This window comes from Cucurbita maxima, unplaced genomic scaffold, assembly GCF_002738345.1.
Source record: "Cucurbita maxima cultivar Rimu unplaced genomic scaffold, Cmax_1.0 Cma_Scf00041, whole genome shotgun sequence".
Classification (NCBI taxonomy): Eukaryota; Viridiplantae; Streptophyta; class Magnoliopsida; order Cucurbitales; family Cucurbitaceae; genus Cucurbita; species Cucurbita maxima.
Window position 1 is genome coordinate 680178 of NW_019272057.1, and position 14014 is coordinate 694191.

The 14014-nt window shown below is 37.6% G+C and overlaps 3 protein-coding genes and 1 long non-coding RNA gene across 5 annotated transcripts; 2 read left to right on the top strand and 2 right to left on the bottom strand.

The window, feature by feature from the left end:
- Window positions 1–679: 679 nt before the first annotated feature.
- On the bottom strand, window positions 680–4737 carry LOC111469838. Its single transcript, XM_023115284.1, has 9 exons — window positions 4371–4737; window positions 4131–4270; window positions 3965–4046; window positions 2734–2804; window positions 2521–2622; window positions 2335–2424; window positions 1387–1461; window positions 1119–1295; window positions 680–1045 (listed from the first exon to the last, which is right to left on the bottom strand). Exons 1-9 carry the CDS (start codon window positions 4423–4425, stop codon window positions 866–868), a joined length of 972 nt encoding a protein of 323 aa, XP_022971052.1. The 5' UTR covers window positions 4426–4737; the 3' UTR covers window positions 680–865.
- Window positions 4738–5102: 365 nt separating this feature from the next.
- On the top strand, window positions 5103–5763 carry LOC111469917. Its single transcript, XR_002714937.1, has 2 exons — window positions 5103–5192; window positions 5429–5763. It is a non-coding gene; the product is annotated as an uncharacterized LOC111469917 (long non-coding RNA).
- A 257-nt stretch (window positions 5764–6020) lies between these two features.
- Window positions 6021–8864, bottom strand: LOC111469903 (protein NUCLEAR FUSION DEFECTIVE 6, chloroplastic/mitochondrial-like). Of its 2 annotated transcripts, XM_023115373.1 has the most exons (4): window positions 8591–8864; window positions 8317–8438; window positions 7128–7286; window positions 6021–6329 (listed from the first exon to the last, which is right to left on the bottom strand). In XM_023115373.1, exons 1-3 carry the CDS (start codon window positions 8737–8739, stop codon window positions 7267–7269), a joined length of 291 nt encoding a protein of 96 aa, XP_022971141.1. In that variant the 5' UTR covers window positions 8740–8864; the 3' UTR covers window positions 6021–6329; window positions 7128–7266. The 2 variants fall into 2 exon arrangements, with proteins under 2 accessions (XP_022971141.1, XP_022971142.1); XM_023115374.1 differs by lacking the exon at window positions 7128–7286.
- Window positions 8865–8994: 130 nt separating this feature from the next.
- LOC111469857 (nuclear cap-binding protein subunit 2-like) lies at window positions 8995–12913 on the top strand. Its single transcript, XM_023115312.1, has 8 exons — window positions 8995–9304; window positions 9824–10047; window positions 10475–10613; window positions 10698–10731; window positions 11887–11994; window positions 12077–12124; window positions 12227–12336; window positions 12570–12913. The coding sequence occupies exons 1-8, from the start codon at window positions 9287–9289 to the stop codon at window positions 12642–12644; spliced, it is 756 nt and encodes a 251-aa protein (XP_022971080.1). The 5' UTR covers window positions 8995–9286; the 3' UTR covers window positions 12645–12913.
- The last annotated feature ends 1101 nt before the right edge of the window (window positions 12914–14014 follow it).

Here is a 14014-nt window from a genome sequence, read left to right on the forward strand (position 1 = left end):
TAATTAAATATTCATAATAACGATATTATTATTTTCTTTAAAAAGAAAAAAAAAACTAAACACATGTGGTTGTTGTTGAAGACTTGTTTTTTTTGTGAGTCCTCCATCACTGGTAGAAGAAAAGGAAACATTTTTTTTTATAAAGGGGAAAACATTTCCCTACCATACTATCTTAAAATAACGATGTTAATAGTGATATGTAACGGGTCAAAGCAGATAATATATATTAGCGATGGGCTTGAGGTATTACAAATGGCATCAGAGCGTGTGCTAGTGAGAACACTGGACCCCAACAAGAGTGGATTGTAAGGTCTCACATTGGTTGGAGATGAGAATAAAACATTCCTAACACCATTCATTAGAAAACTATGAGACTGATGACGATACGTAACAGGCTAAAGTGGACAATATCTGTTAGCGATGGACTTTTTCTTTCCTATTCAATAGCAGAGATAAGATTAAGAATACGTCAATGATGCTGACTTAGCCAATCCAATCGAGCACTTAGCTGTAACAACAAACTTTTAATTTGATTTACGTTTATTCACTAATCCAATCAATTGAATAGTTGGGTTTAACAAATTTCGAATAACTTTCCAATGCAAGCAAGATTTGGAAGAGATTTAGATTTGATTAACAAACCTTGTCAGATAGAACAGAAGAGATAGAACACTGTCAGTGAGAAGGAAGAAAAAAATGCGAACTTTATGTGATTTGATAAGAGACACAGTTTCTTCAAACAATTTATACAACAAATGGAAGTGTTTGTAAAACCTGTACGCCTTATTTTATAAGCATAGCACAAATGCTTCTCAACAAAAAAAATGGTAGCATAGCAGACAGAAAATGGTAGCAAAACAAAGAACTATGCATCACAGCCCATAATGTCTCGTGCCAAAGACATCCCAACAGGATATGATCTAAGCAATCTTGTTCTTCTTACAGGAAGCTTGTCACTGTTGCCGTTGTCAAGGCTGTTTCCCTTCACTCCATTTGGCACTGCCGTGATGCTGGTCTCTTTAGTTTCAGCGATGAACTGCAGCCCCTGAAACAAATATTGGGCTCTTCAAAATGCTGTCCGGAAAAAGATGCAACTTTTTCTTGCACTATTCTCATACCTTGAGGGAGTTCTCCTCATACTTGATCGTTGCATTCTTCTTTGCCTGCAAAGAATTACTCACGGGGAAGAGCTTGTCGGTTATGCGGTCTTTGGCGTCTCCAGCAGCTTGACATAGATACCAGAGTCCAGAATTTGTGATGTCCTGTTTCTTTTCGAGAACCTCGAGTTTTCCTTCCTGTTAGTTGTTCGGGTCAGTGGACGTTCAAGAACAGCTCGGTCTGTGGTTTGCACCCTAGGAAAGAGTTTTAAGGTAGCGAGTGACTCACCAATTGTGAGACCATTTGATGGATTGTTTCAACATCAAAACCAATTTGAGAAAGGTTGGACTTAACCTCCTCCACCTGCATGCAGATAAAGCTTCAAATGAGTGGCTCACCGGAGTATGCTCCACAAATATGACTTATTTCACAAGAACCATGGGAGAAATATCAAAGTTGTAAACTGAAATTGATATCCCTACATCTCTGGCAATATGGTCACGTTACTTACTCCTCGTTTCTAAGAGTGAAGACTATCCCTACAAGACCAACATAGGTCATTTCAACATACTTTGTTCTCACCCATATATTTTTTAGGAAAATTCCTAGGAGCTCCCCTGATATAGAATTGCTCTAAGTAAAACATGTTTAGTTTTAGAGTTCCTATGATTGAACCACCGAAAAAGAAGGTGCATCTTGTTAGAATAGGTAGTAACTTTCGATTCTTTTAAGCCTTTCTTAGCCATCCTATCCTCAGGATCACTCTCATTCAGATATGGTCCCGGTTCATTTATGTACCCCTCCTTTATTCAAGTGTCACATGCCCACCAGCTTTTGTCTTGGTTCGTCCCTAAACCACATCTTATTGGGAGAGGTATCAGTCTGATACCATTTGTAACGATCCATGCCCATGATTTGGGTCATGATTGGAATCTCGATTTGGTATCTGATGGCCCCGACATTCCTCTACATCCCCCGTGACATGGTCACGTTACTTACTCCTCACTTCTAAAAGCAAATGCTATCCCACAACCAATAGAGATCCTTTCAGCATATTTTGTCCTTATAAGGGTGTGAAAACCTCTTCTTAGGCTCCGTTACAAAATCTATACTGAATCTAATTAGATAGTTCAGACAACAAAAAGTGTGGTTCGAGGTTTAACAACATCTTTGTGTGTTTACCTAAGAATATTATATACAACAAGACTCGAAAATAGGAAGAAGGTAAGGTCTTACATTATTTGCTATGAGATTTGTTGTTTCGATCTCCTCATCCAGCCTCCAATCCAATTTCTCCAACCTCTTTGTCAGATGACTCCTTGTTGACTAAACACAAAAATGGTTTAAAATTGAAGTATTGCATTAAACATGAACTAGCTTTCCATTTCAAGGTCATTACATAATATCTAACCAGCCACTTACAGCCAGTGCTTCGTGCACATGATCCAGTTGTTTCGAGACAGTCGACACAGCATTTGCCATGTTTTGCTTTGTCACAAACATTATGTCAGAAAATGACCATCCCTGTCAGATAGTAGAAAGGAAATAAAAATGTATTTCTACATAGTACTTAACGGTACGCCTTGTCGATTAATATGTTTCATTTTTTGGTGAACCAAAATGAAATAGTTTTACCTTCCACCACATGTAACAATACCCCATTGCTCCAACAGCAGCTGCTGGCACCAAGTAAGAAGCATAATTCCCTGAAAGAAGAAAAGATCATTATGCTAACATATCTGGGCATCACGAGCTTTTCTATGGGTTCCAGACATAACCCATAGAACTTTTCCAGCTTAAGCTTGAATGGCCTAAAACTTCGGATTCAGAAAACATGATGTGATTGTGCAGGAGACTATGAAACCAACAGTTCTCTTTCCATTATCAAACAAACAGTAGTAACAGCTCAAGTCCACCTCCAGCAGATATTATCCTCTTTGGGTTTTTCCCTTCTAAGCTTCCCCACAAGGTTTTAAAACATGTCTGCTAGGGAAAGGTTTCGACACCCTTGTAAAAAATGCTTCGTTCCCCACTCTAACCAATGTGCGATCTTACAACCTCCCTCTTTTGGGCCCAGGGTCCTCATTAGCACACCGCTTGGTGTCCAACCCTTTTAGGGCTCAAACTCCTCGCTGGTACATCGCTTGGCTCTGATACCATTTGTAACAGCTCAAGCCCACTACTAGCAGATATTGTCCTCTTTGGGTTTCCCTTCCAAAGTTCCCCTCAAGGTTCTGAAACGCGTTTGTTACGGAGAGGTTTCCACACCCTTACAAAGAATGTTTCGTTCCCCTCTCTAACCGATGTGAGATTGCATAATCCACCCCCCTTTGGGGCCCATCATCCTTGCTGGCACACCGCCTGGTGTCCACCCCCTTCGGGGCTCAACCTCCTCGCTGGTACATCGCCCAATGTCTGGCTCTGATCACATTTGTAACAGCCCAAGCCCATCCGCAGTAAATATGTCTTTTTTGAGTTTTCTCTTTCGGGCTTCTTCTCAAGGTTTTAAAATGTGTCGGGTGGGGAGAGGTTTTCACACCCTTATAAGAAATGTTTCGTTCCCCTCTCCAACCAACATGGGATCTCACAATCATACACTGACAGTCAAATTTCATGGAATTTGATCACCTAAAGATACTTTTCTTTGTTGAAAACTCAAAAGAGCCAAGCTTCAGGAATTTCAAAAATGGTGACTAAGCCCAGGCAAAACCAGAGATGCTAAATTCAGAAAGTTTGAAGTGTTTCAGTTCTTCTGAAACTTGCACTTCTTTCTTTTCACTAACAATGGATGATCATAATATTTTTGAATAAGAGCATACAGAAAAAGAAGACTAAAAACCATAATTTTTAAACAAAGAGTCCATACCGCTAGAAGAAGAGTTGCCATTAAAGACAGTCACAGGACCAGATACTGTCAGCTCCCTGATCTCTTGAGCCAGTTGCCGAATCTGAATGAGTACACAAAGCAATAACAAGTATGAGTTTTAGAACAACGAATCCAATTAACAGAGAGAGTTCTAAAAAGTACAAACCTGGGCGGCGAGAACAGCAGTATCATACTTGTAAGGAGTAGGAGAGAGGTCCTCCTCCGTCACACCCTTCAGTAATTCCTGAAGTTGTGATATCAAATCAGACAATCGCCCACTTCTTAAAACAACAGAACCAGTTAACCCTAATCAATGATTCAGAAACCCAACAGTCAGAGAAGAACATCGATGGTAGCATAAATGAGATCGTAAAAGGTAAAATCTGAGATGGGAAACGGGAAAAACCTGCTCCAACGAGGATGAGAACCTTGGACGTTGAAACCCCAGTTTGTAATGCCATCTTCACAACCCCTTTCTATGTCGCGCGCTGGGAAAGAGGGGCAATCTTTTTTTTCTTCTTTATTTGTAGGCGCAGGCGGAGACGAATAGCCAAGGTGAAACTTTGACCACAAAGGGAGGAAGTAGGAGCAATAATACGCTATGGGCAGTAATTGTACAAACCCCACGGAAAAAGTGACTTACATTCTGACTTTCATTTCACCGTAACAAGTTTCCAAGCTGCCTTATGTAGCTTTTCCTCTGATTTTTGTTTCCTCGTTCATCGCGGGCCTTGCTCATCGACCCAATGCTTCACATCTGCGGTCATATCCCAAAAGGGTTGCTGATTGGCAAGGCAATTTCTTGTGTGATTCCGATCAATTTGGCTGAATCTGAAAAACTGTCAAAATCCCAATTGTTGGAAACGTTGATATTCCTTCCTCGGATGTCAAACCGCGTGATTCGGGTGTTTCAATTCCTATAGTACTTGGCTTGTTCCAGCGGAGATTTCTGATAAACGACGTGCTTCTGTTCAGGTGTATGCTTTGTTGGTTGAGGATTATCACAGAGTTCTACATCATCTCAGAATTCAGTCTTAAGTTTGTGCAAGTTATCCGGTTTTGTTACCAATGAGTTTTGTAGCTTTTCTGCACTAAATTGTGTTTGACATGAGCTTGAATATCTCTTTTTCTTCTCCTCCAGTCATAAGAATTTCAGAGCACCAGATTTTTGATAATCAACGTAGTAGAAGAAGGTGAATAATGGATCCCAGTTGCGTGCATCACAATGGTAAGGTACTTGCATTCATGCATAAACCTTTTAAATGGTAGCCAAACATCTAAGCTCAAGATTTCTGTTTGGACATAATCTCTTGTGATTTTGCTTTTAGTTTCTCCAAAAGTTCTCAAACCAACATGGGACTCAAAATATATTCCTTATTTATAAATCTATGATTAACTCTTTAATTAACCAATGTGTGACTCCTCTTTCAACAATTCTCAACAGTCTCCGGTCCGAAATCTCAGGGAACAACCTCATGGGCAGCAGGGTTCGGATGATTTTGAGATGCCATGGAAATGAAGCAATATTGGGAATCTGCATATGCACCTAATTCAGAACATTCTACAAGTTGTTCTGTTTCAAGCCAACTTATCATCCATCGACGTTGCAAATTTGCAGCCAGTTGCTCATACTGTGGTCGAAGCTACTTTGTTGCCATATGCAAACGCATACTTGAACAACGGGTTGCCACTGCCCGCTGTCCGTGGCTTCAAATTTCAAAATGCCGATGTAATCAATGCCTGCTCGAGAATTACGGTGTAGCAGCGACGTTCGTAAAAAAAGTTGAATGGAAATTTCATCTACATGATTTTTTTTTTTGAATTTAACCCTTATAATTTTAAAATGCTTGAATTAGTCCCTAAACTATTTATAAAATTTTATCAAACCATAAAGATTAAATTCTAACTTTAAAACTATGACTAACGAATTCTGTTCTCACATCTAACGAACAGAGTGCATATGAGATAAACTTGGCTTGAAATTAGAACATGGAGCAAAAAAAAAAAAAAAAAAAAAAAAAAAAAAAAAAAAAACAAAACAAACAGACAAACAAAATTTGGTCTAATGAGATAAACTTGACAAATCACTAACCGGATGCTGTTCTCACATCTAGATTCTGATTTTGAGTATTATATCAAAAGAAGATGTAATAGGGAGTGTTGCAGACGATCTATCTATATTGAATCAAGTCCTATGAAAAGCCAGGAAACAGAATTTAGAACATCTGGGAAAATGGGATATGGAAAGATTCTGTTACAGCTCAGATAGAATAAGACAGCTTGAGGTACAGACAGGTGATGAAAATGGCAAGTTCAACATTGTGGCAAGCCTTCATGTTAGACAAGCTGATTGAATATCACCGCCCTAGAACACAAAACAAAGGACAGTCAGACAGCAAGAACTAGAAATACGTAACAGCAAACTTCTTGTTTTGTGACATTGATAACTATCTCTGACTTCAAGAGCTCAAAACTGGTAAAGAGGATAACTCCATTTTTAATTAGACAACTCGGTCATCCTAGACTAGACCTTGCCCATCAAGTAAATCATCTTATCCATATCCAAGCAGATATAAAATAAATGATTGATTCAATGTAAAAAAAAGTGAGCATAGCAGATTCTGTTTTCCAAAGTTACAATTATCCATTGCACGGAGTTTCGTTCTTACATATACTCAATACCCAAGTAGGCTTACAAAGTTGATAATGTTCAAGTGCTTTCTGGATCGTGTCAAACCTTGTGATGGGGATCTAGCACCCCAAAATATTGATACTTTTTATGTCCAAAGCAAAGGATTTACTTGTTACGAATAAGTAACAAAGTTTACCTATGTTCTTCTTTATATCCCTGACTTCACCCCTATTTCCATGGTACTTGATGGTCAGAGTAATATAATTGAGTTTGCCACCCCCATCTATATGAAGTAGTGCACCAAATACTTGAGAACAAAGTAAATTTTGCAAAACAGCAAACAATAAACTATTTAGAAGCAAAATTTATTCGGCAAGGATTTAGTAATCTGTAACCCCATATAGTTGCAGCAGAATTAAATTGTATATATAATCCATTAACACTTCAAAAGACAACAATCTACAAATACAAAAAACTGAATAGAATACCATAGTTTATTACTTCATTCCAAATACAATAATCTCATCTAACCTATTGATGATATCATCGCCTATGGTTTTTTTTTTTTCTTTTTTGTCTGAAGGGCGGGGCAGGGGGGTATGCAACGCCTAGGACTTAAAAGGTGAAAATCAAAAAACAACTCAAGTCATTCCTTCCTGCTTCCCGATCCTCATCTAGTCTTGTCTTTGCCTACATATAAAACAGGGGAATGTAGTTTTTTAATTAACAATTTGAATAAAGAATGGAAGGTTTTCTCATAAGTGACCTATTCAAGTAAGAATAAAAAACTACGAAGAGAAGGTTTAGGTCTTAAACTCTGATCCAAGTACGGGAAATGGAAGGTGAAGAAAAGAGAGAACGAAACAATATTGTATGCTAAGCTTGCTTGCATCCTAACTTGAGATAAGCTACTTGATGTAATAAACTGTCCACTAGGGGGAAAAAATGATCAACTTATTATGCATGCATGTTATTATATAATTCCGTTCAATTGTATCTGTTTTATACAAGTTCATGGGCACCAACTCACCAGAGCAACAAGAAGGCAAGAAGAACATCAATGGGCCTATAAAGTGTGCTAGCTACCTAATTCAAGAGTAAAAAAATCCACTAGTTAGACAACCTAGAAGAAGATCCACTTCTGCTTTCAAAACATAAAATCAAGAAAATTACGGAGTGGGATAAAGAATCTATGTTTACAAGTTAATGGTAACAAAAGCTCATGAAGAGATATCATATCACTAGAGTTAACAGATCCAACGTTATGTACGCAGGAAATTCTTATGAACAATTACAAGCTACTTGGCATGATAAACCGTATTGGCACTAAATTTAAGCCATAGGAAATATTTTCATGGTGTAGCTCCTGATGGTTCATAGACGTTAGCAAATTTAATCAAAGAATAGTAGCATGGATCTTTCTTCCTCCAGAAGCATGCGGTTAATGGGGCTAATGTATCCACCAAACTGTAATACAGATATCAGTACTTCTAAATATTATTGATCAGTACCCCCACTCGAACTACAACTTCCTTTCTTGATTCTTGAGAATAAGTATTAAGCTGAAATTCATCCAACCGAGAACTAATACAAATAGAAAATCAACTTCCAGTAAATGATCACTTACAAACTGTACAAAATTATTATAGAGTCCTTTCCTATATCGACCTAGCTCATGAAAGATCAAGGAAGTTGAGAACTAAATTATCAGTTAGCGCACCTTCGGGAAGCCAACCGCAGCTGCGGCGTGAGATAGAGAGCATTGAAATCATCACAGCTGCCGACGACGCAGAGTGAAACGGCATTATCGACTCCAAACAGAAGCTCATCTCAGCCGCACACCTTCATACGCCGAATACATCACCATACATATTAATAATTGAAACATTTCTCCAATTGGAGAAAGAGAAGGAAAAGAAAAAAAAACTCAAGCAGCTATAGACTCGGAATCTTTTCGCGCTTTTCATGGACGCAAGAGCATTTAGTCAACGCACCTGAAAGTTCGATGAGAGAGGGGCTTGTTAGTTGCCATTCTAAAGGGAGAGCCTGACGATGAACGGGCTTGAGAACCAATATGAGCAGCAGCACGGCGAGCAGAGCCGGAAAATGATCGGAAAACGGATCTAGCGCCAATTGAGGCCATTGTTACTCAGAAGAAATGATAGATTCTGAAAGAACTCGAGTCTTGCTTCGTTGCCTGCGAGGGTTAACGCTAAAACCCTACTTTCAGTCTGAGAGGTTTCAACTATGGGAATAATTCCATGGAAAGGGGTGCTTTCGTAATAATTGTAAAATCGAGGCCCTTTCTTTGAGTAAATAATGCATAAACCAAGGCCTTTTTAATAAAAAGAAAATTAATAAAAATAGTGAAAATGGATGAAAATTGTTTGAATTAATAAAAGAAACCTTATTATGGCATTACGCAGCGCTAGGGAAGAAGCGCGCGAGCGGCATTGGGCGACTGAGCGCACCCAACGAGTTCAGCTCTTAGGCAAAACCCAATCCGAAATTCATCTGCTACTTTGATTTGAAGCGCCTCTAATCCCTGTTCCTCTGCCTCCTCCTTTTTCCCTTCCGTTTCTCGATCTTCGTGATTAAATTATTGCCTACTTTCCGAAATATAATGCTATAGTTACTTCGACTAAAGTGGGGTTTCTAGTTGTAGCGCAGATTTGGTTATTCTAGGGTTCATGGCTTCACTGTTCAAGGTAAATTGCTTCTTTGTTTGTTTAATTTTATAGTCAATTCGTTTTCTGCTCCATTGGGTTTATGGGGTGTTTCAACGACGTCTTTACTAGTTCTATTAGGGCATGTTTGAGAGTTTATATGAATTGGATTAGGGAGAAGTTTTGTGTCCATTGATTTTGTTCGTTGCGAGACTCATGTTGTTTCCAACTGTGTTGCCCTTTTAGTTTGGGGGACGGTGGAGTTGGCTGCAGGTGTTTGAAATTGGCTCTTACGTTTACTCCCCCGGTCCTTTATATATCCCCAATCAAAAAAATGGATAAATGGTTTTGTTCTTGATATTCGTTCTATAGCTTCTGATGGATGTTTTGGTTGTGTGGCCATTGTGGCTTAAATATTTGAAGAGCATTAAAAGTTTCAATTACTTTGATTGGGAAATCTATTGGAATGAACAATGTTGCGTTTATGTAATTAGATGATAGATAATGTTTCTATGATTCTATATGTGACAATCTTCGTGCTTTCAACTTTATCATCTGCAGGACCCATCAAAGCTCTCTGTTTATCGGGATAGAAGATTTCAGGGAACACAAGATGAATTTGAACATGCACTGCTGTCTTCAACCACCGTTTATGTGGGAAATATGTCCTTTTATACGACTGAAGAACAAGTTTATGAGCTCTTTTCTCGAGCTGGAGAAATTAAGAAGATAATCATGGGTTTGGATAAGAATTCAAAAACACCTTGTGGCTTTTGTTTTGTCCTGTAAGACTCCATAGCTCTTCCTAACTAGTAGAATATCTTGATGTACTTTTTATCAATAGTCTGCCATTGAAATTATTTACTATACTTATTTATGTTTTTGCTGCTTTAAACTGCCCGATGTTGATAGGCCTCCCATTGATATCGCTTGATATGCCCTCCCACTATTTCACCACCTGTTTAGTGCAAACCATTTTGAATATTTGAAGGTGGTTGGGTGGAAACTGAATTATCAATATTAGATCCATTTCATTCCAAAATTTTAGAGGGATGGGTGCATTTTAAACTTGAGACTGTTAACTCATTTCATGCCTTTCATACTCATTCCTGCAAGAAATTATATACATATATCTGCCTCTAAGCCTTTCAAATTATGGGAAAATTTCTTAATTGTTGTTTATCTTTTCTTTTCTTTTCTTTTCTTTATTAGATACTATTCTCGGGAGGATACTGAGGATGCTGTTAAATTTATAAGTGGAACAATTCTTGATGATCGTCCTATTCGTGTGGATTTTGATTGGGGATTTCAGGATGGCAGACAATGGGGCCGTGGTCGAAGTGGTGGGCAGGTACTGTTTCTGACCTATGTTACTTTCACGACTCGGAGTCTACCATCACTTCCTGTTTATTTTCTTTTGCTTTTTTGTACACAGGTGCGTGATGAATATCGAACAGACTATGATCCTGATATCCTTTTTTCTTCTAATACTGTTACTCACGTTATAGATTATAAACCCTTGAGTCTGATGCTCTGTTGCATTTTTTTGGTACCATTTATTTATTCAATCTTGATTTGTGATTCTTTCTTTCTTTCTATATATATATGACTGCAAATATATTGTTGATTTATATACCTCTTTTTTTTCCTCCCTTTTTTTGCATAATCTAAACACAACTACACAAATCCAGGCTTCATAAAATTAAGTTTATTACATCCCAAGAAGCTCAAACACACGTCATGTCAATTTCTAAAATAGTAGAACTTATTGGGACACATTTTTATAGAATATGTGATGTATTGGAATTGGTGATACTTCATAATAGATAAAACATGTAAATTTACATACACAAAATATACTTGACAAAAAAAAAAAAAAAAAAAAAAAAAAAAAAAAAAAAAAAAAAAAAAAAAAAAAAAAAAAAAAAAAAGACAAAGTCAAGTCAACTAGCAATACAGAATTATTCGGCTGGCTATGGCTTGAGGAAGGAGTTGTGATCCTTATACTTTAGGAATGATCTATGTATAAGGGTTAAAATATGTTATAGGTCCCTCTTTTGTTTTCCCCACTTTTTAGGTTGGACTTGTATGGACTAGACTTTAATTTTTTTTTCTTGAACCATAGGAATTAGACATGTTTTTTGGCATGTTGGACATGTGTCTGGATGAATCTGTGTCCAGCGTAGTGTACATGCTTCCTACATTACAACTATTGTAGGAAAACATCTCCAGAGGGTTCCATAGCTGCATTTGTGAGAATGGTCAACTTGCATCACTTATACTAAAATGTGGGGGGTGGGCGTTTAAGTGCTTATAAGGGGTTTCAAGTGTTAAAAAAATTGTTTTAAGTACTTGAAAAGTCATTCCAAATAGGCCCTTTAGCTAACCAAAAATGAACTTGATTAGTATGTTGAGCCGTGTTACTTTAACGACCTTCACCCTATTGAGTTCCATGTTGTGGCCTGTCGTTCCTCAAATTGTATGTGATACACACGTTATAAACTTTTGTTGATTTAATATCATAGCTCCATTCATATGTAAAGGCTTTCTAAAAATGCTAACCTTTTGGCTCCTCACGTCCTTTAAATTTCTCATCTCCGTTTAGTTTCCTTAATTTATTGAACGTAGAGGTGGTTATGGAAAGTTAGTTCAGAAAGAGTTAGAAGCACAGAGGCAGCTTGTGGATTATGGTACTGATTCACTAGGCTCTATGCCGCCAGTCATGTCTCAGCGTAAGTTGCTATGAGGAATTCTATGCATAAACATTATTGATTTGGTAGGCCTTTATCTTCATGTTCTTCGTTTTCCCTGCAGATGGAAACCATGGTGGAAGCCATGGACATGGGTATCGTCATGGTAGAGGTATCAAATTTCTAAAGCTGTTTAATCCTATCTTGAATGAGAATTTATTTGCATTGTTTTTTTATATTTGTCCAATTACATTATTGTTGTTTCAAAAACTAGATTACCACCATCGTAAGCGCCACCGGGACGATGATCGCCATGCCCATGAAAGCTCTAAGAGAAATTCAGATTTTGAGTCTAGAAGAAACTCCAATCATGAATCCAGACCGGTAATTTTTAAATAATGCCTTGTCGTAATTCATCTTTGTGTGCTTAAATTTTGACGTAAAAGGCACCAGATGCTTACTGCCGTTCTTTCTGCATAACAAATTAATCCTTAGCCATACTATGCGATGCTGTTCTGTCACCAGACCATAAAACAATTCTTATGTACACTTCTTTTCTGTGGTTTTGGCTGTATAAGTTCCCATGCTTCAGTATTTGACAGTATATGCTGTAACAGGAGAAGAATCCAAGGTTTCGGGAGAGTGGCGATTCTGATGAAGAGGATGACGATGATCGAAAGCAGCGACACTAACCAGAGTGTCGTTGCCATATATTATCATGTGAGGAACCTTAAATTGGCATTGCTTAGTTCAGAAGAAGTGATAAGGGACGACAAAGTTCCTGGCAAAACTAGCAAGTTATCTTTTTTTCATGTCACGAGGTACTTTTTCTTAGTTTAATGAAGGAATGGCTTTAATTGGTGTCATTGTCTGTGCTGTTTATTTATAAGAATCAAGTAGGCATGTTGTCGAACTATGCTCTAAAAGATAAATTATACAATTCTGAACAGAAAGTACTATCAACTAGTGTGTTTTTGTGCATTGAATTGAATTTGAATGTGTAATTGAGAGGAAAAACTACTATTCATTTTAGTATCAAAACTACAATTTGTTTTTGTTTGTGTTTTTTCCTGCTTTCAAACCGAAGCTTTCCCATGAGAGGAAATTTCAGGAAATGGTTTGATTGAATTAACTAATATAGTGTTGAAAAGTGTAGCTAACTGATGTGATTGGAAAGTTCAACCTATTTGTCAGAAATCTCCTTCCATTTCCTCCAAACAAATTAAATGAATCATCTTTAATTAAGATTTTTTGTCTCCACTACCCTACTCTAAAACTAAGGTATTTTAGATTCTTTGTCTCGACTATCCTACTCTACCAGACCTCTATAACTCCTAATGGTGATAGCTAAAAGAAGAGATCAATACTACTACCCTACACAAAAAAAAAAAATATTTTAAACGTGTAGAATTTCAAATTTATGATCTAACTTTCGTTGAGATAAGATTTGCATCGTTTCTCATCCAACGTCACCTATCCCATCGCACATAGGCGACAAAATTGGTAGGAAAGATGTAAAAAAGAAGCAGAGCCATAACAGAAGAGAGGCCACAAGACAACACAGAAATGAAGCAGAAGCCTTATTTATGAACAGAAATATTACGAGATGGTCTCAAACTTTGAAAACAAAACAAAAGGAAGCAGAAAAGAATGGAAGATAAGAAGATGGAAAAGAAAAGGTTGTGTAAATTAGGACCCATTTGGAAGATGGATGGTTTGGACTATGTGTGCTCTGTACACTGAACTGGTCGCCAGGGTACTCAACAGTTTTGATTCATATAATTCTAACTACAATGGAAGAGTGCTATGAACAGAATCACATCGCCAGGCCTAGGTGACTTCATTATGTCCCGTTTAAAACTAGTCGATTGTTCTATGTTTTTGTTAAGAATCATGGACCTCCACAATGGTATAATATTGTCAACTTTAAACCTAAGCTCTCATAACTTTGTTTTTAGTTTCCTAAAAAAAAACCTCATCCCAACGAAGATGTTCCTTATAAACTTATGATTTTCTTCTCTCAATAATCTTCAACAGCTTCAATCCCTCACAATCTTCATAT